Consider the following 23,665-nt stretch of genomic DNA (forward strand, 5'->3'; position numbering starts at 1 on the left):
CTTTTGAGCGAAAGGAACCCTCTGAATTCCTGCCTTTTGGGCATCCAGGTGATCCAGTAGCTCTCAAATGCCAGCTCCTTGGGAGTTTGTGCCCCATCAGTGCCATCATATGCCATCCTGACCATGGTGGCATCCATATTCTGATCATCTCAGAAGAGAAGTTGTCATAGCCGTCGGACATGAGACTTGCATTTCCTTCTCAGGCAAAAGCAAACTGCTGCAGCCTCTCTTAGCTTGTGCATTCTTCCTTATTAATACTTTTTGCCATCTTGTCCATACTCTGATGCTACTTGGCCGCATGCGTCCTGGTTTTCATCTGTCAAACCAAGAAGGATCAGACCTGGGAGACCACCAGGGGATGCTATGTGGGCTATTTTGAAAGGAAGGCAATGGCAAACTTCATCTGAATCAATCTTGCCAAGAACATCTTATGAGTAGGTTGCTGTTAAGTTGGGTCAGCTGGAAGGCACAGAACAGCAACAAAGCAAACTTGCATCCTTGTGCGAAAAATATATTAAAAATGGAATTGGGGCTTTTAGTGTAACTATAGTTGAACCAGAACTAGGACTGCAGCTCTCAGAATCCCCAGCCAGCATGGCTGCTGGGTGTTGTAGTCCAACAAAATGGAAAAGCAAGGATAGAAAGGGGTGAATGTTTAGGCAGCGTTTTCATTTTTAAATGAGGTGAGCATGGGAACTTTTGGGATTCGAAGTTGAGTGAAAATTGAGAGCAGGAAATATAATAGCAAAAGGAGGGCAGAAAAAAAATAAAAGGATGGAAGAAGAGCTTTCAAAGAAAAAGAAATCTCTGTTTTTCTCTCTCGCACGCGTTCTCCATGCTGCAAACCTATTTAACTTTCTGCAAGGGTGTTATGTGTAAAATCTCAGCTGTCAAATGTCAGAAAAGGATGGCCTAGCCGAGATTTGCGAAAGAAAGCCCTAATTGGATGGCATTTGATGGTGTGAACTGCTCCCTCTTTCCTCCCACTCATTTCTTTGGTCTTTCTTTCATCTCCAAGATGTTCTTTTTCACAAGAAACCTCCCTGAATCTTGTTTCTTCAGCGGCTCAGATGTCCTGGAGGGCAGTGTGTCTGGTCCAGCGTTTCATCTTAACTTTGAAGGAACTATCCAACATGCGGAACGTATGTCTGCATCCGGACTGCAGCAATAACCCAGTCTGACACCACTTTAACTGCCCTGGCTCAATGCTATGGAATCTGGGATTCATAGTTTTGTGAGATACAAATCACTGGTTTCAATAGGAATGGGAAATCATCATCTGGAGCCAGAAGCCTTTCTCTATCTCAGGATGTATCTACACTTCAGAATTAATGTGGTTTGACACCACTTCAACTGCCATAGCTTCATGCTATAGGGTTCTTGGATCTGTAGTTTTGTGAGAGATTTAGCCTTGAGTCCTGGTGCCACAACAAACTACAAATCCCAGAGTCCCATAGCATTGAACCATGGCAGTTAAAATGTTGTTGTTTCTGACTTATGGCAACCCTAAAGTGAACCTATGATGAGAGTTGTCTTGGTAAGACTTGTTCCGAGGCGGGTTGCCATGGCCCTCCTCTGAGGCTGAGAAAGTGTGACTTGCCCTAGTGGGTTTCCATGGCCAAACCAGGATCCAAACCTTAGTCTCCAGAGTCCTAGTCCAATGCTCAAACCGCAATGCCATGCTGGCTCTTAAAGTTAAAGTGGTACAAAACTGCATTGACAACATGGCAGCAGCCTTATTCCTCTCCATCCTCCAGGTAAGATGATCTCTGTCCTTCAGATGAGATATGATTTGTGGAAATCTGCTTTAAATAACATACAAGAGGTCGGTTCAGAGACAGCTAGAGACTCATGCAGTTCTCTACTACTTTAATGGCCTTCTCAAGAGAAATGGGGGGGGGACGCCGCAGAGAAATTAATGTTGCCGTGATCTGTTTCGCATTAAAATCCCATAAAGGAAGGTACGTTCCTTTCCCCCCCTCCGTAATTATCTCTGAAACTCACGCAGGCAGGAGATAATGAAAGATCTCTGGCATTAATCTCTTCTGCGGCCAAGAAATAATTTCTTCCCCGCCACCGTCTCGTTCCCTCGCCGTCCCTAATTGCGCTTCATTTCAAATGCACAATTAGCAGAATGACTTGGTCCAAAAATACATTGCGACGGCTCACCTTCTCCAGGGCTGAGTTGCCCTGTCAAATTGGGAGAGTTTTCATCCTGGTGGCATTTTTGGTCTTTTGATATGCGAAATGTGTCATCTATTCTTTGGATTTAAAACTAGTGGGGGAAAGAAAAGAAACTTTTCATTTAAGATATGGTATAATGGGGCTACCAGTTCAATCCAGTACCAGCAAACGGGGAGACTGAACTGGGGTGAGCAATGTGAAGCCTGCATGGCCCCAAAGCTGTTTTTGTAGCTGCATTCAGGATGCATGTGAACAACAGAGGTTCAAACCGGATTCATCCTGGATTATTTTCACAGTGTGAATAACTCCTTTGAATGCAAAGGGATCTTGTAGCACCTTTGAGACTAATAGAAAGAAAGAGGTTGGTAGCATGAGTTTTTGCAGACTTGAGCCTACTTCCTATACTCCATTCTTGTGAGTATAGATTTTTTGTCTCTTTTTCTATAGTCTTTAAAGCCTCCTAGCAGCATAAAGCAATCTGATGAAAGGGAGAAAAATTAAGAGCCTGAGCTATGATTAGTTTTATATTCCCTTCCTCTTCTTGGAAACTGGTCCAACTCGCTTTTCAAGGTCTAGTGTTTAAGGCCAAAGTCAAAGCTACTACAGTTAGCAATGCTTCTGACAAGGAAACTCCTTTTCCCAAAGTCTTATTATTCCCATCCAAACCCTTTCCCCTCCTTGTTCTCTGTCTAGTTGGAAATGCTTTTCTAAGCAGCATCAGCCTGGAAAGGATGCTGAAGGAGGGCTAGAGAAACATAGACTTTTGGTGTTGCATCATAGCAGCGCATCTGCAGTAAACAATGCAATAAAACTTGAGTTGGAGAGGAATGGGATTCTACTCTAAGCCAGGCCTACTGTATGTTCCAGAATTCCTTACTGAGTATGTATGAACAGCAAAACAGAGGGAAGGGGGGGAAAGCAGATTAGTGGAGGGTGGAGGTAAATAAGTCAGATTATCCGATGGCACTGGACTAAACTCCCAGAAGAATTGCTAATGCTGGGAGATGCTGGATGCTAACCACTCTGAAGGGTTGCATGATGTTCCTATCTGATGATAACTGATACCCTTGAAAGGAACTTAATTTGTGGCTCAAAGATGCCTCCTGTGAGACATGAGACCCTTTTTAAGGCATCTTCTGGCCTCAGAATATTATCTCTGAGTTATCTCCGTAAGGTCACCCTCTGCTTCTTGGGAGGGATGCCAGTCTCTTAAGGACCTGGTCCTCTCTCCTTCTCTCTCTTGGTTGCTATAGGAACATAGAATGTGCCATTCTGGAAGCCCCAGTTCAACCGTGCCACAGAAGCCGGTCGAAGGGATTCTCGGAGGGTCTCCCAGTCATGCTGTGAAGTTGCGGATGCAAGAGAGCTGCATGGTCCAGGTCAGGATCAATGGAAACACAGGGCGGCTGAAGTGGTGGCAAGGGCAGGAGAAGGAGAGAGGTTTTTAAAAGTATGATCGGTGAGGAGACAGCGGGTAGGAAAGAAATGCTTTCCCCATTATTGTTGTTCAAGTTGTTTCCAACTTATAGCAACCCTATCATGGGATTGTCTGGGGCTGAGAGTGTGCGACTTACCCAAGGTTATCCAGTGGGTTTCCATGGCTGAGCAGGGAATCAAACTCAGGTCTCCAGAGTCATAGTCTGATGCTCAAACCACTACACCACCCTGGCACTCCATCATTGCTGTTGTGCCCTCGATGCATTTTACAAGTAAAACCACCAAAAATACAGGTCCTGCCAAAGGGGTTCAGAGAAGCTCTGCTGAAATCAAACACGTTTAAGATTGTTTGCATTCTGCACGGAGCAGCCATTCAAAACATTGTTCAACTCTGTTTGTAAATCCCAATCGAGGCATTTTTCCCTCCGCTAATTAGGCAGAGGAGCTTATTAAGGGATCCATTAAATGTTCATTTTTCTGAAAAACGTAGCTTAAAAATGGAGCAATTAGACAGCTCAAATCTAGGCTTAAAACCCATTTGTAACAATTTCCTAAATATTAGTCTTGGTCGTTGTTGGGGGGGGGGGACCCAACAACAGAGATTTGCAGCACTTTCAGATGACGTTTTCATCATGCTATCAACCTGCTTGATGTACTGAACTTTATAGGGTTTTCAGTGGTCTTCAACCTCTTCTTCCACCCAAATCATCTTTTCCTTATCACACAAAAGCAGAAAAATATGCAATAGCTGCATTGTGTTTTCTAACTGCTAGCATAAAGGGCCTTCCAGCTGGAAACAAGCTCAACAGTTGGAAGGGACCATAGATATAGATATATCCTTTGACTCTGGAGACCAAGGTTTGAATCCTCTTTCAGCCATGGAAATACACCAGGCAACCTTGGGCAAATTGCATTCCCTCAGCATGTCACACTCTCTCAGCCTCGGAGGAAGGCAAAGGCAAATCCACGCTGAACCAATCTTGCCAGGAAAGACCTGGGAATGGATAGGTTCACCTTAAGGCCATCATAAGATGGAAATGACTTCTGTCACCTCTCAGTCTTCTCCTCTCCAAACCATACACACACACACACATATATATATATGAAAATAAATATAATATTTATTATTACAGTGAAAATTTGCATGGCCCCCAATCCAGATCACCATAGGCATGAAGCATTTGCTTGGATAACCAGTGGTGTATGTATGTGTGATGTGATTATATATATATATATATATATATATATATATAAAAAAGAGGTGAGCATGCACTGGAGCTTAGAGCCACGTTATTATTGTCTCCTCTGGTGCAACAAATTGGCCAAAGCCACATTGTTATGTCCACCATATTGGCAACCAGAAGCGATGTTACATGACTCCTGGTTGCCATCTCAGCTAACTCAACACCTCAGACATGGTTTGCATTACAAGGAGCACAGGAAAGAAGACATTTCCAGCCCAATCCCCCCAGCAAACCATGCTGTGATGAAAAATTGTGCTCCTGATTGTAGCAACCTCTATTGCTGGCAGGAGTGGGCTGGAAGCATCCTCCTCCTTGTGGCCCCATCAGCATCTTAACAGACCTCCTCTGCTTGATGCAGTTTCTGGCTGTTAAGGTCAGCTTGGAGAGCGTTTATGATTGTAACAACAGGGCCATGATTGTGACTAATAGTGTTACTCAATATGGAGCTATTACAGATTTATAAGCGCAATTCAGGATGCAAGCGCTTTTTAAAAAAAATCACAAATTGGAACAAATTCCTCACTCATTTCCAATCAGGATGTTAAAAAGAAATCTTTATGCAGTCAAGTGATTACATCGATTGCCTTTTTGGAGGTGGAGGGTTTGCTATTTTGGAAAGGGAGACTGACCATTTTTGCTGGATTCGTTGTTCACAGATTTAGCGTTCGTAAGCCAGGCCAACATGTCCCAGGAGCAAATGTCCAGAGACAACCCCTTAGCAAAGTTGGAGAAAGCTCAAGTGGTGAGTCGACTCTTGAAACAAGCCCCACCGGGAGAGTTCAATGAGGTCTTCAGTGACTTGCGCATGCTTGTGGGCGATGATGCCATGATGTCCGAGGAAGCGGAGAATCTGTGTGCCGTGCACAACAAGGACCACTTCACTCCGGTCAAAACGGAAAAGTGTGAGGTGTTGCTGACCCGCCACAATGAGTTGGAAGAGAACCGCTTCCTAGACCCGCAGAGTCAAGTCTCCTTCAAGTACGATCATCTGAAGAGGATACCAAGCGATTTCCAGACTCACCACGAAGAAACAACAGGGGAAGTGTGGAGAAGAGCACTCTATGATGCTCTGAAGGCCTATGTATGCAACCACTATCCAGAGGGGCTTTGCAGTGTCTTCATCAAGGACACCGCTGTCCGGAAGATCTTTGTGGCTTGTATAGAAAGCCACCGGCACAAGTCCTCGGCTTTTTGGAATGGCCTGTGGAAATCGGAATGGACTTTTGCACTGATTCCTGCCTCCACTTCTACGGAAGTGACAGGGAACATCTTGGTCCAAGCGCACTATTTTGAGGATGGCAACATGCACCTGACGGTCACCAAGAATGTAGAGGAGACTCTGCTGGTTACCGATAAGACCCAAACGGCCGAAGAATTTGTGAAGCTGGTAAAGAAAGTGGAGAACGAAGTCCAGCATGGGCTGATGGAAGAGTATCGGCACATGAATGGCACCTACCTGAAGTCCTTCCGGAGACAGTTGCCCATTACCCACACCAGTCTGGACTGGGAGAAGGTCGTGATGGTTCGGATTGTAGAGGCCCGGGCGATCCAGTAATGGCAATCTGGCCTCAGCATGGCAGGATGGACAAAGATGTAAAACAAAATGTTTAGGGAACCTTAATTGCCTAAAGTAATGTTGCAAAATAAATGAGTAAAGCAAGACTGATGCAATGCGGATGAGTGAATAGAATGGTATTTATTCAGTACTTGTAATCTGTAGTGTCACTTAAGTACAAGCACAAATGTGTCTTGTGTAAGAGTGGGGAATAAATGGACCACAAACCACATGAAGACCCCGAAGCCCATTTTTAGGGTCCCAACTTAGGGATATCTGTGCAGGCAAGCATTTTCAAAAGCATCTCCAATGTCTCCTTTTAAAAATGGCATTTTCAGTTCAATTTAACATCTGTTTTTGATCTTGCATTAATATTTTAGTAGCCTCATTGCTCCAACGTTTTGATGGGTTTGATCAATTTTTATGTTTTCAATGGATTCGTTGCATTCTGCCTCAACTGACTCTCATGACAAGCAATGATAAAATACTAAAATAAATAAATGTAATGCTCTTCTCCTTTTTCTTCCACTGCCACCACCACCGCCACTTTTATTATATTGGAAATCTCCCCAGTTTCGGACTCAAAGCAACTGCCAACTGTCAAAACTGAGACCATGCTAAAGATATAAAAAGCTAGAAATGTGTATATAACATTATTTTCTCTTCATCATCCCTACTCTGGGATTTGTGGTTTTGTGGTTTTGTGACTGAACTCTAGGAAGCTGAATTTCATGGCCGGCATCACAAACTGAATTTTTTCTAATGTTGCTTTTTAAGAACTGTGATTTATGAGAGTAAAAGTGCAACATCTGGTCCTCTTCAACTAATTCTGGGCTTATTCATATCACAGTGCGCTCGCGCCAACTGCGGGCTTAACATCCATGGTTTGAGCTTACACAGATGGCAAGCCCCAGCTTTTTTAATGTGTGCATGCGCATACGGGGGGCCGACCATGTGCCCATTGAAAAGAACGGTACTTATGGTCCCACGTTTTTTGCTATCCGTGGAGTGTGTGTGTCCGGAACGGGTCCCCGTGGATAGCAAGGGCGCACTGTATACAACTATAGCACTATAATTTGACTTCAGCCACCATAGCTGAATCTTATGACATCCTGGGACTTACAGTTGGTGACGCACTAGAGCTTTCTGGCTGAGAATGATAAATACCCATTCCCTAAACTACAAATCCCAGGATTCCATAGGACGCTGTGATGACATTTATAGTGGAATCAGAGCATTACAATTGTGTTTGTGTGCTGATCCCACCCTACAACTAGCATACCTATGTGCACAATACTGGTGTGGCTGAAGAAGTGGCTTGAAATACACAAATGCTTATTCCACACTAAATCCAAGAGCCTCAAGAGGTGCTGCTAGATTCGTCCTTTTCACTCTTTCTTTCCCACTTTCAGGCTGCAATGACAAAGGCAGCTGTCTCTTTGAAATCTTCTATGTAAGTGTTTATTCATTTCTGGTTTTGCAGGCCTGGGCTTTCACAGATGCAGGAACCGAAGGCAGCATGGGGGACAGACAGGTCAGCGCAAAGTTTAGCTCTTGTGATTGTATCACAGGTAACCATGGAGAACTCGCAGGAGACTGAAGAGTAAATCTACACCGTGCGCATAAAAGATGCTAGACTCGGCAGCTTTCTAGCCTGGAGAGAGGATGTGTTTGCGTTTCAAGTAAGAATGAGACGCCAGCTGTCCAGTCCTTCATTCCCTGGTACCCAACAAAGGACTGGTGGCAAAAGTAACATTACCTTCCCAGGTATAAATGCTTTCTAACATGCAATGAGGCTTGGCTGGCATCCACAACCAAAGTCAAAATGGCAGCACTTCTTTGAGAAACTTGCAGAAACTTGGAGAGTTTCTTTGCTCGGTTTGGAAAAGGCAAAAGATTTATGGGTTTTCTTGGCAAGCGTTTGGAAGACACTTGTCTGGTTTCTGAGAACTGTCTCCAAGATTGTAAAGTCACCATATATCATCACAGAGCGTGCCTCATTGACGTTGTGGTAAATGCCGAAACTAACCTTTGAGTCTTGCCTGCTGTCTAAAAATGTGTTATTTTCTGAGACTGATTGATTTCAATCCACCTGTGCTTCATATGTGAGATGTCTTAATCTTGGATGGAGTGTGGGGATGCAATCCGAGATTCCCTCGGCGTAGCATGAGTGTCCGTGTCCACATGGGGAGATACAGTGTACCAACACTATGCAACCCTCATGCAGAACAGCAGCAATGTGCAACTCATGTCAATGACTGGTGAGATTGCACAAAGCGCATTGCTCAACCCCAGTGCACAATGCACTGTATGCACAACTCCACTTTCACCACTATCAGCAGAATGCATCTGTTATGCTCTGGCAAATAATCCATCCTATATGTGTAGCCTGTGCATTTCGCTAACAGAATGCCAGCTGCTATGTGTGACCAAGAGTACACTGAAGTTTCTGTTTGAACATTATGATTTATAGGGGTAAAAATGTAGCATCAGCACCTGGTCAAACAACTTCGTTGCCACTTGTCATGCTTCCATCCTACAGAAACCTGGGATTTGTAGTTTGCATCGGTACTTGCAATTCTCTGCCAGAGAGTTCTAGTGACTTTTCTGAACTAAAGCACTACAGCAATGTGATCGAGATTCCAGGTATCATGGCAAATTTCTTCTGAAGAGAACCATGTTGTTTAGAGCTAGCATTGTATAGCAGCTTACAGAGCTGCCATAGGTCAGAGTCAACTTGAAAGTAATCACCACACAAAGTGATACAACAACAACAACACACACACACTTCCATCGCTGGAAAACTTTTTTAAAAAACAGATTAGCTAAATCACAATAAACTGCTGGTTTGAATGGTTCATAAAAATGCAACTTGCTTTGACATCTGCAGCTTGGTTCTACAGAAGAACTTGGGTCATGAATTTGGTCTGAAGGGGAGTGCCCCGTCTTCTAAAAGCTGAACCCACAACACTCACAGCTTGTGTTGGCATCTCTGGCACACCTGTGCTGCTCATAGCAGTAGTCCGTGGAGCCAAAGTGGTCCACAAGCCATTGACTGCTAGTCCAATGAGAGTTTCCAGGAAAGGAACAGTTGTTGCCAATGTGTATAAAAATGGCGCCAGTCCCTGGCACATAAGAAAAAAGTAATTGCCAGTCCCTCACATCAAAGAGCATGAGAAACACTGCTACACACAACACCCCCAAAGACTTTTCTTTACAAAGGAAGAAAAGGAAACAAAACCACAGGACCCACCCAAGTCCACTCCATCCTCTTTGTATATTGAGAAAAATTATATTAGCCACTTCATCTTATGGTAGCCCTGATACTTTCTTTCCCTTCTTTTAAAATGGGCACAACGTCTAACCATCTCATCTCCAAGCGCCTGCAACCTGCTATTCCCAAGTTGAGCACCATTCAGTTCTCTGAAACGAAAGGTCTCCGCCAGTCAGTCCCTTCCCTGTCCAAGCCATAAACTCCCTTAAGAACTCTTGGGCCAACTTCTCCGCACAACTGACCACCGCAACTTTCCATTAGCTCAATTCAAAAAGTTCCTTTTTTGCTTTCCTATAGAAGATGTAAGGAATAACCCCCCACCCCTTTGCTGCCCTCCCCTGTATTACCACTAAGCCAAGAACACAACACAAGCTGGGAAACCCAACTCCTTGGCCAACAGAGGCCCTAGCTACCAACTCCAGACCACTCACGACACTTGGTCTAACATATAGTTGCCACATAAAGTACCTATACGAACCAACCACAGCGACTTTCTAAGTCTAGAGGAGGGGGAGAAACATTGTCATTAAGGACCCCTTCGGCCCAGTTCTTCAGCCAGCTGATCCGTTGCCCTGGGCTCCTTCTCTTCCCATCCTTTCTGCTCCTCCCTGACACCAAACAGCAATACCACTCAGACCTGGAGCACCCATTGTGCCCCATAGACACACCCGCGCCTCCATCCTGGACAGTTAACAAAGGGCACGGACTCTGTCACCTACTCATCCTCTGCTCATCCTTGCCTTCCCCTCCACAATGCATTTCCTCTGGCGGGAAATGTGAGTCTCTGGAAAGCTTCTCTATGTGGCCCCATCGCACTCCCCCACTGTAAGTTTCAAGGCTCCTTGCTGGTGAAGGGCTTTCAGGGCTTTGAACTCCAAGGGCATGGTGTGCGGGCTAGTCTGGGACATGTAGCCATATTTCAAACTGTCATAGTAGTGGTACTTGACAGGGTTCTGGTCTTGATCCCGAGGAAAGGGCCAGAAACCATAGAGATAGATCCTGTTGCAGAAGCGAGTCGCCAGGGTGTACATCAGCAGGCCGGTGGTGGGCCGTTTTATGTACACTTTGTTAGTTAGCCAGTATCTAAAAGAGAACAGAGTAAGAAAGAACATGAGGACTCTTCTTCTACAACTTTGGGGGTCATCAACAGAAAGGGAAACTAAACATTGGGAGAAAAATTGTAACTTGCGCACCCAGCTTGTTCCAAGGTAAAGGAGAACATTAATGGTGCTGTGCCAAAGGGCCCTTCAGAACTAGGGATCTGAAAGTCAACTTAAGACAACACACATTTTTGGTGGAGGTGCTCCCCCAAGTGGTGAAAGATGTCTGTTTATCATAGCATGTGGTCTTCCTCACCTGAGTATCTTGCACTTAGTGTATTTGCTTTTTGGGATCATCCAAGGGATACTAGGTGCTATGGGCTATATTTCAGAGGAAAGCAATGGCAAACCACCTCTGAGAGTTGTTGCCTAAGCAAACCCTATGAAATCCATCAGGTTGCCGTAGGCTGACTAGAAGTGGTGTACATACAAACACAAACACAGAGAGAGAGGAGGGTGGAAAGGACAGAGGAAGGTCAATGTGCTTTATTTGATTGCTTGGACACTGAGACACATACATATGTGTCAAAGAGAACATGGCTTGACGCTTGGGAATGGACGCTCATGTCTAATTTGACTGCCACTCAATGCTTTATTGGTACCCAATGGATGCTGCAAATGGAGTTCAGTGGTGATGGTGAACATGAGTTGGGAAGAAAGATGAACTGATTGCCCAAGCACTTTCTGTGAAAGGGGCACCCTTGGCATCTCTCTGTGTTTTCTGGCATGGGCAAGACATTTTGGTTGCGCACTGACCACACCAGAAGGGTGAAAAAAGTATTTCCCACAAACGATTGTGTTTACCTCCTCACCCACCCCCATGCTCAAATCTGTTTTCACAATGTCCATGTTGCCTACAAGTGCGGACCTTCCCCTGTTTTTCAGAAACAGCTGGAGTCTGTAATGAAAACTAATTAATTTTGCAAACCCAAATGAGGTTGCGCCGAGTGCACATGGGACGCTGCGTCAACAGTGAACCATTAATGCACGAGTCTCCAGGTTTTTAATTAGAAGGCAAGGAAGGCTGGAAGAAGGCTGTAATTATTTCCACCACTGCCCTTCACCAATTGGCAAATGCCACTCAGCGCTGCTCTTTGGTGTACAATTTGTATGGACCTCGGAAGCTGCAACAAAGAGAGGAGATACCTGCCATTTCATACCTTCTTTTAAAAGTAATTACCTTGGCAATACCTTCTTCCTAAGCTGGTGAAATAACATTTGAATCAATAACTTTGTGTGTGTGTGTGAGAATTAAGCAACTGTGATAACAGAAGATGGCTTGGAGGTTTTGGTCTCAGCTCTTCTTCCAACCCAAAGCCACTTACCCCCGGACGGCATGCAAGAGGCGCAGGGAAGGGTAGGCAGTGCGGACGTTGATGTGCTTCTTGAGGATGAGTTCATTGACCCATTCCACGCGCTCCTTGCCCCCTTTGGCCATGAAGGCCGGGATCCAGAGGATGCTGCCATTGAGGCTGTGTAGACGCTGAAGAAGCTTCTCCCGCCAGGTGTCATTCACTAAGTCCTCAAAGGCTCGCTGGATGACCGAAGGGTTCATTGTGACCAGGTCTGTCTTTGTTCCAACATCTTGAGTGTATTCTTGGACTGGGGCAAGGTTGCATCTGGAAGTAAAAAGGCCAGGAAGCAATTTAGAGTATAAGTATATGCACAGAAAGGCATATGTGCGAGTAAGGTGGATGCCATGCAAGGAAACAAGGAAGTCTGTGTTAGGGTACATGAGAAAAAGACAAAATTCACCCTCAACCTGCTCCTCACGCACTGTCCTTGGTGGCCTTTCATGGGGGTCCTGTGGGGACATGCTTCCTAACTCTTCCCTCCTGTCTTCCAAATGTGGGAGGTCTTGTGGGGACCTGAATGACCAGACACTTTTTCTTTTGTACTGAAGTTATTCAGCTCCAGAACTCTTTGCCTCTCTGGCTGATTATGCAGAGTTAACAATGAAGACGGGGAAATGAGAGCATCCCTTCTTCCCCATTAATTAATGCAGAGTGCAAGCTGCAGGGCAGGTCTCCAGCAAGAACCTCAGGGAGATGGATTCATGTGGACAGTTGTTTATGTTGGACAGTGTGTGTGTGTGTGTGCGTGCGCACATTACATTAAACTCAGGGGATGCAAGAGCCAATTTTCCAACCTGGACCCCACATGGAACCAGAGGTCCACTTCTGGCTTTACCAAAACCATTTTGGGTGGTTTGTTGTTGATGCTGTGTGCCTTTCAGTCGTTTCCAACTTATGGGGACCCTATCATGGGGTTTTCTTGGCAAGATGTGTTCAAAGGGGGGTTTGCCATGGCTATCGTCTGAGGCTGAGAGTGTGTGTGACTTGCCCAAGGCCTGCAAGTAGGTTTCATGATCGAATGGGGACTTGAACCCTGGTCTCCAGAGTTATAGTCCAATCCTCAAACACACTGGCTCTCAACAGAGCTTTACATTCTGTCAAATCTGTCTAGAATGATAGGGTCTTCAAGTTGGAAAGGATCACAAGGGCCATCCAGTCAAACCCCCTGCCATGCAAGAATAAATGACTAAAGCACTCCAGAAAAATGTCCATCCAACCTCTACTTAAAGACCTCAAAGAATCTAAGATTCAGGGTTTTGCCTTGTATTGTTTTAAAGGAAAAGGATTTTTCAAAAGATGAGTTTCCAAAACACCATTTGGACAGGGTTTTGGCTGCCTCCACCCCAGCCGCTGTTACCTTATCACAAAGCTGTGAGCATCGATTTCCTCTCCGCAGCCACTGTTCAACAGGATGCCTGAATTTCCCACAATGGCACAGGTCTGGAAGTGTTTGCCTTTCAAGGGCGAGGTCCTGGGCAAGAGAGCATAGAGGTTTTGGGACACATTCATGGTGCTGTCTCTGTCGAACACATAGTGGATAATATCCCCAGGTTTGAGAGTCCCCTTCAGCACTGAGATGTCTTTCTCAGCATCCAGAAACTTCAAGATGTGTTTCCTTAAAAAGAAGAAGAAGAAGAAGAAGAAGAAGAAGAAGAAGAAGAAGAAGAAGAAGAAGAAGAAGAAGAAAAGAAAGGTATAAGTCTACATGTGTTGGTCTTTGACTCAGTTCGCAAAGAGGGTCAAAGAGAACAGACAAGCTAGGAGAGGCTGCAGCTGTATGCTTTTACTTGAGTCTACTGGGAAGGGAAACATTTTCTCCTCTCCTCCAAAGAGTTGAGTGCAAATGACTTTTGCACAGTGAACTCAGCTTGCAGCAAAATAAGCTGAGGGTGAAGTGGGAGGAAGAGAAAGAAACAGATATTTAAAAAAACAAATGAAAAAGAGAAACAACACAGCATTAATTGTGATGGTTTCTTGGGACGGCTGAAGAATATGCAACAGTGTGTTGGTGCATATACACAACGAAATAGAGGCAAAGATGGCTTGGAATGGAGTAGGCATTCCAAGATTTGTGAAGAGTGCAGTTATTGGACTTCATATTTCTTCTTTCCCATTGTTATGAAACATGGCTAAATATATCACCACTAGCTTCATCTGTTGATCTTGAGACCTGAAAGGTTGCAAGCTCCTGTTGTGATTTCTCTGTACCTGATCTTCAAAGCGAGGGTCTGGTTATGGCTCCATCTGGATGAGGATGGCCTGTCTTGGTGCTTAATATTTTCACTACTTCTGTCAAGAACAAGTGGAGGTGAAGACCCATTTATGATCACTTCAGCCCTGGTCAGGAAAGGGAAGGGAGAATGGATGGGAGAAGCGTTGGGAGGAAGGAGAGAGGTAGAGTATGCATCATTAGCATTAAAAACATGGAGAACTATGTTAGTGTAACCACAGTTTCACTTACTTCTAGGGGGAAAGTCTCTCTAGGTGTATGGAGGTCCTCCAACATGACTCTGTGGTCAACCTCCAGCAGAAATATAGCATTTGTCATTGTCTGTGGTTCTATACAAGGGTCCCTTCGTTGTAATATTTTGATTAGGCCAGCCTCAAGGACACAGCATTGTGCAAGCTTCTGAGACTTTCAGATCTCTTCCTCGAGTAAGTTTTTACAAAATCAGGCTGCGTAAGTGGAAAAAAGAGTGTTGGACTCTAGCTGCCATGTTAGTGATGAACCCAGTTGGCAGATTAGTCTGAATTTTTGTGGAGCAGCCCACAGCGTTGAAGCTTCCCCACAAATACTTTCAGCGTCTTGGATAGATCCTTTACAATTTAGACTAAAACCCAGAACAGAATTTTGTGGGCTTTTCGGGCTCTGTGGCCATGTTCTAGAAGAGTTTATTCCTGGCGTTTCACCTGCATCCATGGCTGGCATCTTCAGAGAATTTTTCTGGAGATGCCAAAGCCACAGATGCAGGCGAAATGTCAGGAATAAACTCTTCTAGAACATGGCCACATAGACCCAAAAAACCCCACAAAAGACTATGGATGCCAGCCATGAAAGCCTTCAACTTCACATCAGAACAGATTTCCCACACTATTCATAATGGAGTTATCTGCCTCCATTGCTTTTTGGACCCATTTCATTTTAGGGTTTTGGATTTAGATGGTCCCTGGGATGACTCCCTTCCTACTATGGTTTCTGGTTTGGTTTTGGCACCAAGATATCTTGGCCACCCTGATAAATAATCTGCGAGGCATACATTTCTGTTGGTTCTGTTAAACGTCTCAGTGGCTTTTGATCTCATCAGCCAAGGCATCCTTCTGCCCTGCCTGATGAAGCAGCTTTGTCTGTCACTCTCAAATAAGCATCGCCACTTAAAGCCGAAGAGAGAACATCCGTGTGTGTGTCAGGGAGACTGGAAAGAAAAACAGATCTGTGAGGCATCACACAAAAGAGACCGAGAGAGAGAAAGAAAATGAAACAGATTAATAGTTACCTTAAAGCCAAAAAAACAAATGAACACAAAACATAATTTACAAACCTATTAGATTTGCTATGGAAGCCACTTGCCGCTGATCTGATTGCACCTCTGCCTCCAGAATTCCTACAAGACAAAGGAAATGCATTATTTATAAACCAGGTGCCTTTCTGCAAAGCTTTGCCCAACGGTCAAAGCAATTCGCTCTGCTTTGTGGACCAAGGAGTTGGTCTGTTTAGCACATGGGATGACCCTGGGGCATAAGATATGGGCACACTTTGTATTCAGAGGCAATTGGCACTCCTATCCTTCAAAGCCTCCCTCAAAGCTCCCATCGCCTGAGAAAGACGAAAAGCAGGCTTATCAGTCAGAAGAGATTTGGCCTGGATCAGTCCTCAGTGAAAATTGGTAGAGACTGCAGTTACCCCCAAATACAATACCTCTGAACATAAATATATATATATTTATCCTCAAAGAGCAAGGGTAGGTCTATATGTTGAAGACAACTCATTTACAATATTTTAATCAGTTAATTATTATTATTAGCTGAAATAATTTAACCAGTTAAAGACTGTTTGTTGATGTTTTAAAGACATGCAGTTGGTTTCACAACCTTGGAAATGAACAGAAGAATGGTGTAGTGCAACCATCGCATAAATGCATGAGATTTACACTACATGAATTTACTGTAGGATCTTGGTGTAAGCCTTTTACTAGCATGCAGGAGCTGTTTTAGCAATGCTCTCTGCCCAAATGAAAAGTGTCTGGTCAAATCTGCTAGGATGCCACTCCACAGAGGATGTCCATTTGGAGGAAAGAGAGTGTGTGGCCTGGAATCACTCAGAGCTTAGTTTAAGGTTAGCCAGCATTGTAACCATTCCTAGGGCTGGGCCAAGACTTGAGAGATCCAGGTTCTGTTTTATACTGAGTTGTGAAACTTCCTTGGTAAGCTTGGACCAGCCACTGTCTTTCTTTCCTCCTGTACAAGGGGTCTAAATCACAGACAAACCAACAGTGCCAGGGGCTGAGAACAGGACCACAAAACATTGGTTAAAAAATACAGCATGGTTAACATGAAAGCTTTGTTTTTAAAACTGTATTATCCTTTGAGATGTGCAGAGACGACCACCACAGAACATAACTGAGGAGCTCCAGAATGAGTTTAGCACCAGGGATAGTTCTATGCTGGATCTCAGTTTGAATGACTTCTCCAAGGTGCTGGATTATATTCCTGGAATGAGTTTAGCACCATAGGCAGTTGCACTATGGATCTCAGCCCAAAGGAATTCTTCAAAGCACTGGATTATATTCCTAGAATGAGTTTAGCCCCATGGATAGTTTCATCCTGGGTCTCAGCTAGAATGACTTCTCCAAAGTAGTGAATTATATTCCTGGAATGACTTTAGAACCATAGATAGTTCCACTGTGGATCTCAGACCAAATGAACACTCCAAAAGGCTGGATTATATTCCTAAAATGAGTTTAGCATCATGGATAGTTTCCACTCTGGATCTCAGCCCGAAGGAGCTCTTCAAAAAGCTGGATTATATTCCTAAAATGTGTTCAGCGCCATGGGTCTCAGCCCAATGGAGTTTTCCAAGATGCTGAATTATAAACCTAGAATCATAGAATTGGAAGAGACTGCAAGGGCCATCCAGTCCAACCCCATTCTGCCATGCAGGAACTGTCAGTCAAAGCATCCCGACAGATGGCCATCCAGCCTCTGCTTAAATACCTCTAGAAGGAGTTTAGCATCATGGATAGTTTCCACTTTGGATCTCGGCCTAAAGGAGCTCCCAAAGTACTGGATTATATTCCTAAAATGTGTTAAGTGCTATGGGTCTCAGCCCAAAGGAGTTCTCCAGGTGCTAAATTATCTTCCTAGCAGAAGTTTAGCACCATGGATAATTCCACTCTGGGCCTCAACCCAAAGGCGCTTTCCCAGGTGCTGGATTATATTCCTAGAGTGAATCCAGCACCTTGGACAGCTCCTTTAAAGTTTAGACTACAGTCCAGAGTGGATTCACTAGCCTTCTGATATGGGAGAGTTTTGCTATCGCTGTATAATGTCCAGCAAAGGTGGAGCTCTCTAATGTCAATGCTGAGAGGTGTGACTGCGAGAGAAAGTCAAGAGGCCCAGGGTTTAAAAGCAAAGAGGATCTACAGAATTTGGGAAGAGCCTTGGAGGCTGTGTCTGAAGGAGCAAATGCTGAATATAGAAACAATAGAACCTCATATTCCCATCTCAATGAGATTTGACCCATAAATATTTCAGGATCTCATCCATTCGTATCGTCAGTTTGGCCACCAAAGGTCTATAAAAGCAGTTCCTCCAAAATAGCAGGTGCTATCTTGGGAGCTGAACCTGCTGCTGAAGTCATAGCAGTAAATATCAGCAATATCTCCACTGATAACAGCAAAGAATGCCTTTTCCAATTTGCTACAGGATTAAAACAAGGGAGAGGCTTGTCAGGAGATTTTTATTGTTCTATGAGAAGAGGGAGATCTGAATCTGTTGGTAGATTTCTTGGTGTTCTGCAAGGATTTACGATTCCTAGTTGTTTAATGGTCCCAGCAACAAAAGATTTCCAAACACAAGCCCTTATACCCCAGTGGCTCTCATTAATGCCTGGATAAAGGATGAGTTTGCTCTTCTTACACATGCCAAAGTTTCCCTGGGAAAGCAGTTTGACCTTTGTGCCCAGTGCAGAATGCCCACAGTTCAAGGTTGGAGAAGCAGCGTTCTGCATGGGGTGCCAAGGCACATGCAAACATGCATTAATGTGCATGGGATGCACATGCAGTTTTGGATGTGCATTTGGTTGTGCATTTAGGAGGTGGGGTGTTACCTTGGGCAACACTGCCATTCAACACAAGGGTTCTCCTGTGGGTTGCAAAATAGGATCTTGAGGACCCAGGCATGTTCTGCAGGGCATACTTTCTGTACCTTTTGTTTAGGGAGCCCAATCCAGAGGAAGGGAAGAAAGGAGAGAAAGAAGGGAAGGGGGGAAAGGAGGAGGAGGGTGTGAGACGGGAAATGGGATCTGGAAGGCCTGCCCCTGAAAGGAATGGGGAGAAGGCAGTGGCGTATAAATAAATACATTGTGACAGCATTATCATTGCTGCCAGACCAGAGCAGCCCAATGGTCCATTTCCCTCCTCATCCCATCTCTTCCAGTGATTGCACCTAGTTAATTCGAAGGAAGGTTATTATCCCTTCAATAACCTGCACCACCTGCATATCATCATTCATACGATGGTAGAAAGAAGGAGAGGATGCATTAATTTGTTTTCTTTTCCTTTTTTAAAAGCAACAACAACACTGCAAGCTGTATGTCAGGCACAGACCAAAATCCTTTCCTAAGACACTTTGTTGCCTGATGGGTTTCATCACAAAGAGGAACTGTCAGGACACAAAGCACTTTTTCTGTATACACACAAACACATACAAAGATGTGAAAAATCAGGTCAGGAATAGAATTGAGTTGGAAGAGACCTCAAGGGCCATCCAATCCAACCCCCTCTAATTTGCATCCATTGCTCCATGTCCTAATCTCTGGAGCAGCAGAAAACAAGCTTGCTCCATCCTCAACCTGACATCCCTTCAACTATTTAAGCAGGGCTCATGCCCTCGACTTATCCAGAAGTGTCTGGGATGCCAGCCTAATTGTAACCCATGAATTTCATTGAAATGTGTTCATAAATGTGTACTCTAGGCTAGAGAAATCCAAAACGATTCTTTAGGAGAAGACTGAAGTAATTCATGGGCTAGGTCTCAATGTTACTCTGTAGTCCCATTCAACACTATACCAAACCAAGTATTAGATCTGTGCAGCATTAGCGAGTGGCAAACGCTTTAAATTATAGTATAGAGACATATGCATTGTTGAGCTGAGCACAAAATGACCTGAATTCCTATTGAACTAGATCCATTGAATTGTTGAGATTTGCATGAGTGTTGACTCATCTTCCAGCCATTGATTCAATAGGTCTACATTAGCTAGGAATTCAGGGGTCTGTTTGTTTATAGACTAGAAGCCTGGGTTCTTCTTTCATATACTGTATATTTGTTGCACTTTGCAGGAGTTTGTGCTCCTGCCGTTTGCAATTACATTACATTCTGTCAGTGTTCTTCCTTTGTTACTTTGAACTAATCTGGGCCATATCATCCAGAGGAAAATAAAGGGGAAAGAGAAAGGAAGAAATCTTTTGTCTCATATTCTATAGGGTTTACTGCTGTGTCTGAAGCATCCTTGTAAATAAAGGCAACCAAAGTTATGAGCCTATAAAAAGTTTACTACAGTAGTTTGGAGCTAGCTGTGGTTGGAGGGAGAGGCCTTTTCTCTTTGTCAGCCCACTTGGTTTCTACACTAGCTCCTCTCCATTTGCACCACACTTTGGAATCATAAACGCAAAAGAAAAAGAAACCATGCTGGATTAGACCAAAGTGGCTCCAGTTTGCCTAGCCTGCTTCCCACAATGACCAGTTAGACGCTTCCAGTTTGCCCAGAAGGCCACATCTCTTGCCCCTTCCTTCCCTTATTGTTCGCTTCTAACAAACGAAAGAAACACACTCCCACACCGCAACAAAATAAGCTTCTTTGGCCTCAGAAGTCTATGGTGCAATACATCAGTTCAAGGCAATTTGGATCCCGCTTTGATGCAGATGGAGAACGGCTTTGCACTTTCTCTCTTGGCCAGATCTAAAAGTTGATGTCCCAACCTGGACTTTGATTCTCTGTTGTACATCAAGTGGGTTGGTGAAGCTATTATGGGTTTGGGGTTGAAGTTTCAACAAGATACAAAAGGTCCTGGATCTAGTTGGAGGACCGGATTCAGCATCTTTAGCAGCTCCTTTTAAAAAATCTGGCTGAAACCCAGAATAGATTTGCTGCCACAGGGACTTGGAAACGTGAGCCACTGCCGTCGAGTTCCTAGCGAAAGTGGCATCACCCCATTGATTTTTCAGGCTCCATACTGGCAGCACAGACTGGTATCCTCTGCCCAGGGTTTGAGTCAGGAATGTCTTTCTCGTGGAGATGTCACAGGACCCACTGTGTACAAGGTGCATGCATGCTTTATCATTAAACTACATTGTCTTCTTCTTTTTCCATTCTGTCTATCTGAAGCTTAGCGTCAAACTTCACAGAGTTGGAAGAGAGCCCCAGCACCATCCCTTCCAACTTGAATCTGCCATGCAGGAATACACAATCAATCAATGATTGGGAGGTTAGTCAATACATTGGGAAATCCTATCATAGATTCATACCATTGCAGAGTTGGACGAAACTACTAGGGCCATCCAGCCCAACCCTTTCTTTCAGGCAGGAAGACAATATCAAACAGTGATTGGAAAGTTAGTCAATATATTGGGAAATACTATCATAGCTTCATAGAATCACAAAGTTGGAAGAGACCTCAAGAGTGATGCAGTCCAACCCCATTCAGCCATGCAAGAATACACAATTGATCAATGATTGGAAAGTTAGTCAATAGATTATTAGAGAACCTTAGAACCCTAGATTTGGAAGAGACCTCAAGGGTCATCCAGTCCAACCCTCTTCTTCCATGCAGGAATTCACCTCTGAGAGTTGGCCATCCAGCCTCTGTTTAAAGACCTCCAAAGAAAGAGACTCCACCAGACTCTGAGGGAGCGTCTTCCATTGCCAAACATCTCTTATCATCAGGAAGTTCCTCCTAATGTTGAGGTGGGATCTTTTAGACCTGGGAGGCTTCCTTGGGTTCCTATCTTGGAAGAACTCTCCACCATTAGAGGGGGCTTTCCAGCTGCAACCCCCAAAAGTTATCAAGCTTCACAGAACTGGGGCCTGGATCTGACCAGAACACCACACTTCTAGTAACCTGGTGTGTGTGTGTGTGTATGCGCGCGCGTGTGTGTATCCACTTTGAAATGATCACACAGCAGTGAGGGACATGCGCTCTGCATATGCCCAGGGGCACTGGTGTCTTGCCCATTTTGTTCTTTTGTTCTCAGCTGTTTGCAAGAGATGCCAAGCGGATGCACCCTGCCAGACAACACCAGCACATAAACTCCTGGGTGTCATTTCCAACCCCCCCCCCCCAAAAAGTGGGGGAAACCCCTTCTCTCCCCCCCCCCCCCCCCCCCCCAAGAGCCAAGGAACAACTTTTGTGGGGGCTTGCTCTAGGATTCCTCAATATAACTGCAACTGAGTATCATCACACTGGCGGGGCATTGCATGAGCATCCCAGCCCCTCTCCTTTCCTGATATTTCTTATGGGGGAGACCCTTCCACTCCCAACCCACTGTCCCTACTCCAACCTATAGGAATGGGGAAGAAGATTCTTTATTTCTCTGCCCCCCCATGTTTCCATCACCCCCTTTCCAGCCAAGGAAGGGCCATTCCCCCTCCCAAATTTCCCCAAGAGCCCCCCCAGCTCAGCCTAGATAACCCCATCCCCTCAAAATAGGGAGGAAAGCCCCGCACACTCCAGAACCCCCTTCCTTTCCCTTTCCCCTTTCCTTTCCAAAAGGCACAAAGAAAGAGAGACAAAGAAACTCCAGATCCCCTCCCCCTCCAAGCCCCCCAAAGCCCCCCTTGAGTCTCCCTCCCCCATTTCCTACCCCTTCCTTATAAAGGCCCCCTCCTCAGCATCCCCCAATGGCACCCCAAAGCAGAGAGTCCAAGAATTCAAACCCCCACCTTCTGTAAAGTCCCCCCCCAGAATGGTCCCCTGAGACCCCCCTCTCTGCAGCCATTAGGGCCCCCCCACCTTGCAACCCCACCTCCCCCCCCCAATATACACACACACCCCTCTTTCTTTCTGTGGTGGGTCCCCTCCTGACCCACAGCTTCCCTCCATCCCACCCCACAAAGGACCCTCTGCCCCCCATCAGAAGAAAAGGAGAGCCCTTTCTTGGGGTCCCTGAAAAAGAGGGGGGTCAAAGAGGGGGAAGTGTGTGTGTGTGTGTGTGTGTGTGTGAGAGAGAGAGAGAGATATGGGGGTAGGGGTCTTCGTAGGTGTGCCTGTGTGTGAGAGGGGTGTGAGGGGGTTGTGTGTAAGAGAGAAGGGGTGCTTGAGAGTGTATGTTGGGGGGAGAATTGCGTGAGAGATGGGGCTTTGTGTCCGTGTGTGTGTGTGTGTGTGTGTGTGTGAGAGAGAGAGAGAGAGAGAGATGGAGAGGTGTGTGTGTGAGAGAGGGGTGTGTGTCTGTGTGTATGTCTGTGACGGAGTGTTTGTGTATATGTGAGGGGGGGGTTGTGAAGGATGCCTGAAAGAAAGAGGGAGAAAGGGGTGTGTGTGTGTGTGAGAGAGAGAGAGAGAGAGAGAGAGAGAGAGAGAGAGAGAGATGAGGGGCTGAAAGGGGTGTGTAGGAGACAGAGAAAGAGAGAATGAGAAAGAGGGGCAGAGAAAGAGAGGAAAGCGGAGGGCTGCTGCTGCCCTTCTTCTTCTTCTTCTTCCTCTTCTCACCTGTTCTCCACCTGGATCTCGGAGAGGTCTGCCAGGAGGAGGAGGCCCACCAGGAGCCCCAGGAGGGCCAGCGCCCAGCTCCGGCAGGGAAAGGCAGGAAGAGGAGGATGGAGATGGGGGGGCATGGTGCCACCAGGCTCAGCCAGGAGCAGAAGCAGGAGCCCAGAGGAAGAGGAGGAAGAAGAAGAGGAGGAAGAGGAGGGAGGAAGGGAAGGGGGCTCGCTCCTCCCCTCCCCCCAGTCCCAGGAGTTTGGGGCTTTGGGTGGGCAGGGGGCACCTTCCTTCCTTCCTTCCTTCCTTCCTTCCTTCCTTCCTTCCTTCCTTCCTTCCCTCTCTCCTCTTTGTGGGAAGGAAGGAGGGAGGGAGGGAGGGACCAGGACCAAAGACCCCCCTCCTTTCCCTCCCCCCCGGGACCCCTGGCCCCTCCAAGCTCCTGGGCTGGAAAGAGAGAAGGAGAAAGAGAAGGAGAAGGAGGAGAAGAAAGAGAAGGCTGCTCCCTCCCAAGTCTCCTCCTTCTCCAGCCCTCCGCAAAGTTTTCCGTCCCCCTCGCGCTCCCTCTCTCTGGGTCTTTGTGAGAGTTTCTATGCC

The 23,665-nt window shown here is 45.5% G+C and overlaps 2 protein-coding genes across 2 annotated transcripts; one reads left to right on the forward strand and one right to left on the reverse strand.

Moving 5' to 3' along the window:
• Window positions 1–1,724: 1,724 nt before the first annotated feature.
• LOC121934044 (F-actin-capping protein subunit alpha-2-like) lies at window positions 1,725–6,768 on the forward strand. The gene is made up of 3 exons (XM_042474020.1): window positions 1,725–1,757; window positions 3,464–3,563; window positions 5,522–6,768. Exons 1-3 carry the CDS (start codon window positions 1,725–1,727, stop codon window positions 6,418–6,420), a joined length of 1,032 nt encoding a protein of 343 aa, XP_042329954.1. The 3' UTR covers window positions 6,421–6,768.
• Window positions 6,769–9,213: 2,445 nt separating this feature from the next.
• ST8SIA2 (ST8 alpha-N-acetyl-neuraminide alpha-2,8-sialyltransferase 2) lies at window positions 9,214–23,426 on the reverse strand. Its single transcript, XM_042476821.1, has 6 exons — window positions 23,078–23,426; window positions 15,689–15,751; window positions 14,358–14,486; window positions 13,507–13,764; window positions 12,120–12,413; window positions 9,214–10,777 (listed from the first exon to the last, which is right to left on the reverse strand). Exons 1-6 carry the CDS (start codon window positions 23,200–23,202, stop codon window positions 10,492–10,494), a joined length of 1,155 nt encoding a protein of 384 aa, XP_042332755.1. The 5' UTR covers window positions 23,203–23,426; the 3' UTR covers window positions 9,214–10,491.
• Window positions 23,427–23,665: the final 239 nt, after the last annotated feature.

Source organism: Sceloporus undulatus, chromosome 6 (assembly GCF_019175285.1).
Source record: "Sceloporus undulatus isolate JIND9_A2432 ecotype Alabama chromosome 6, SceUnd_v1.1, whole genome shotgun sequence".
NCBI classification, from domain to species: Eukaryota; Metazoa; Chordata; class Lepidosauria; order Squamata; family Phrynosomatidae; genus Sceloporus; species Sceloporus undulatus.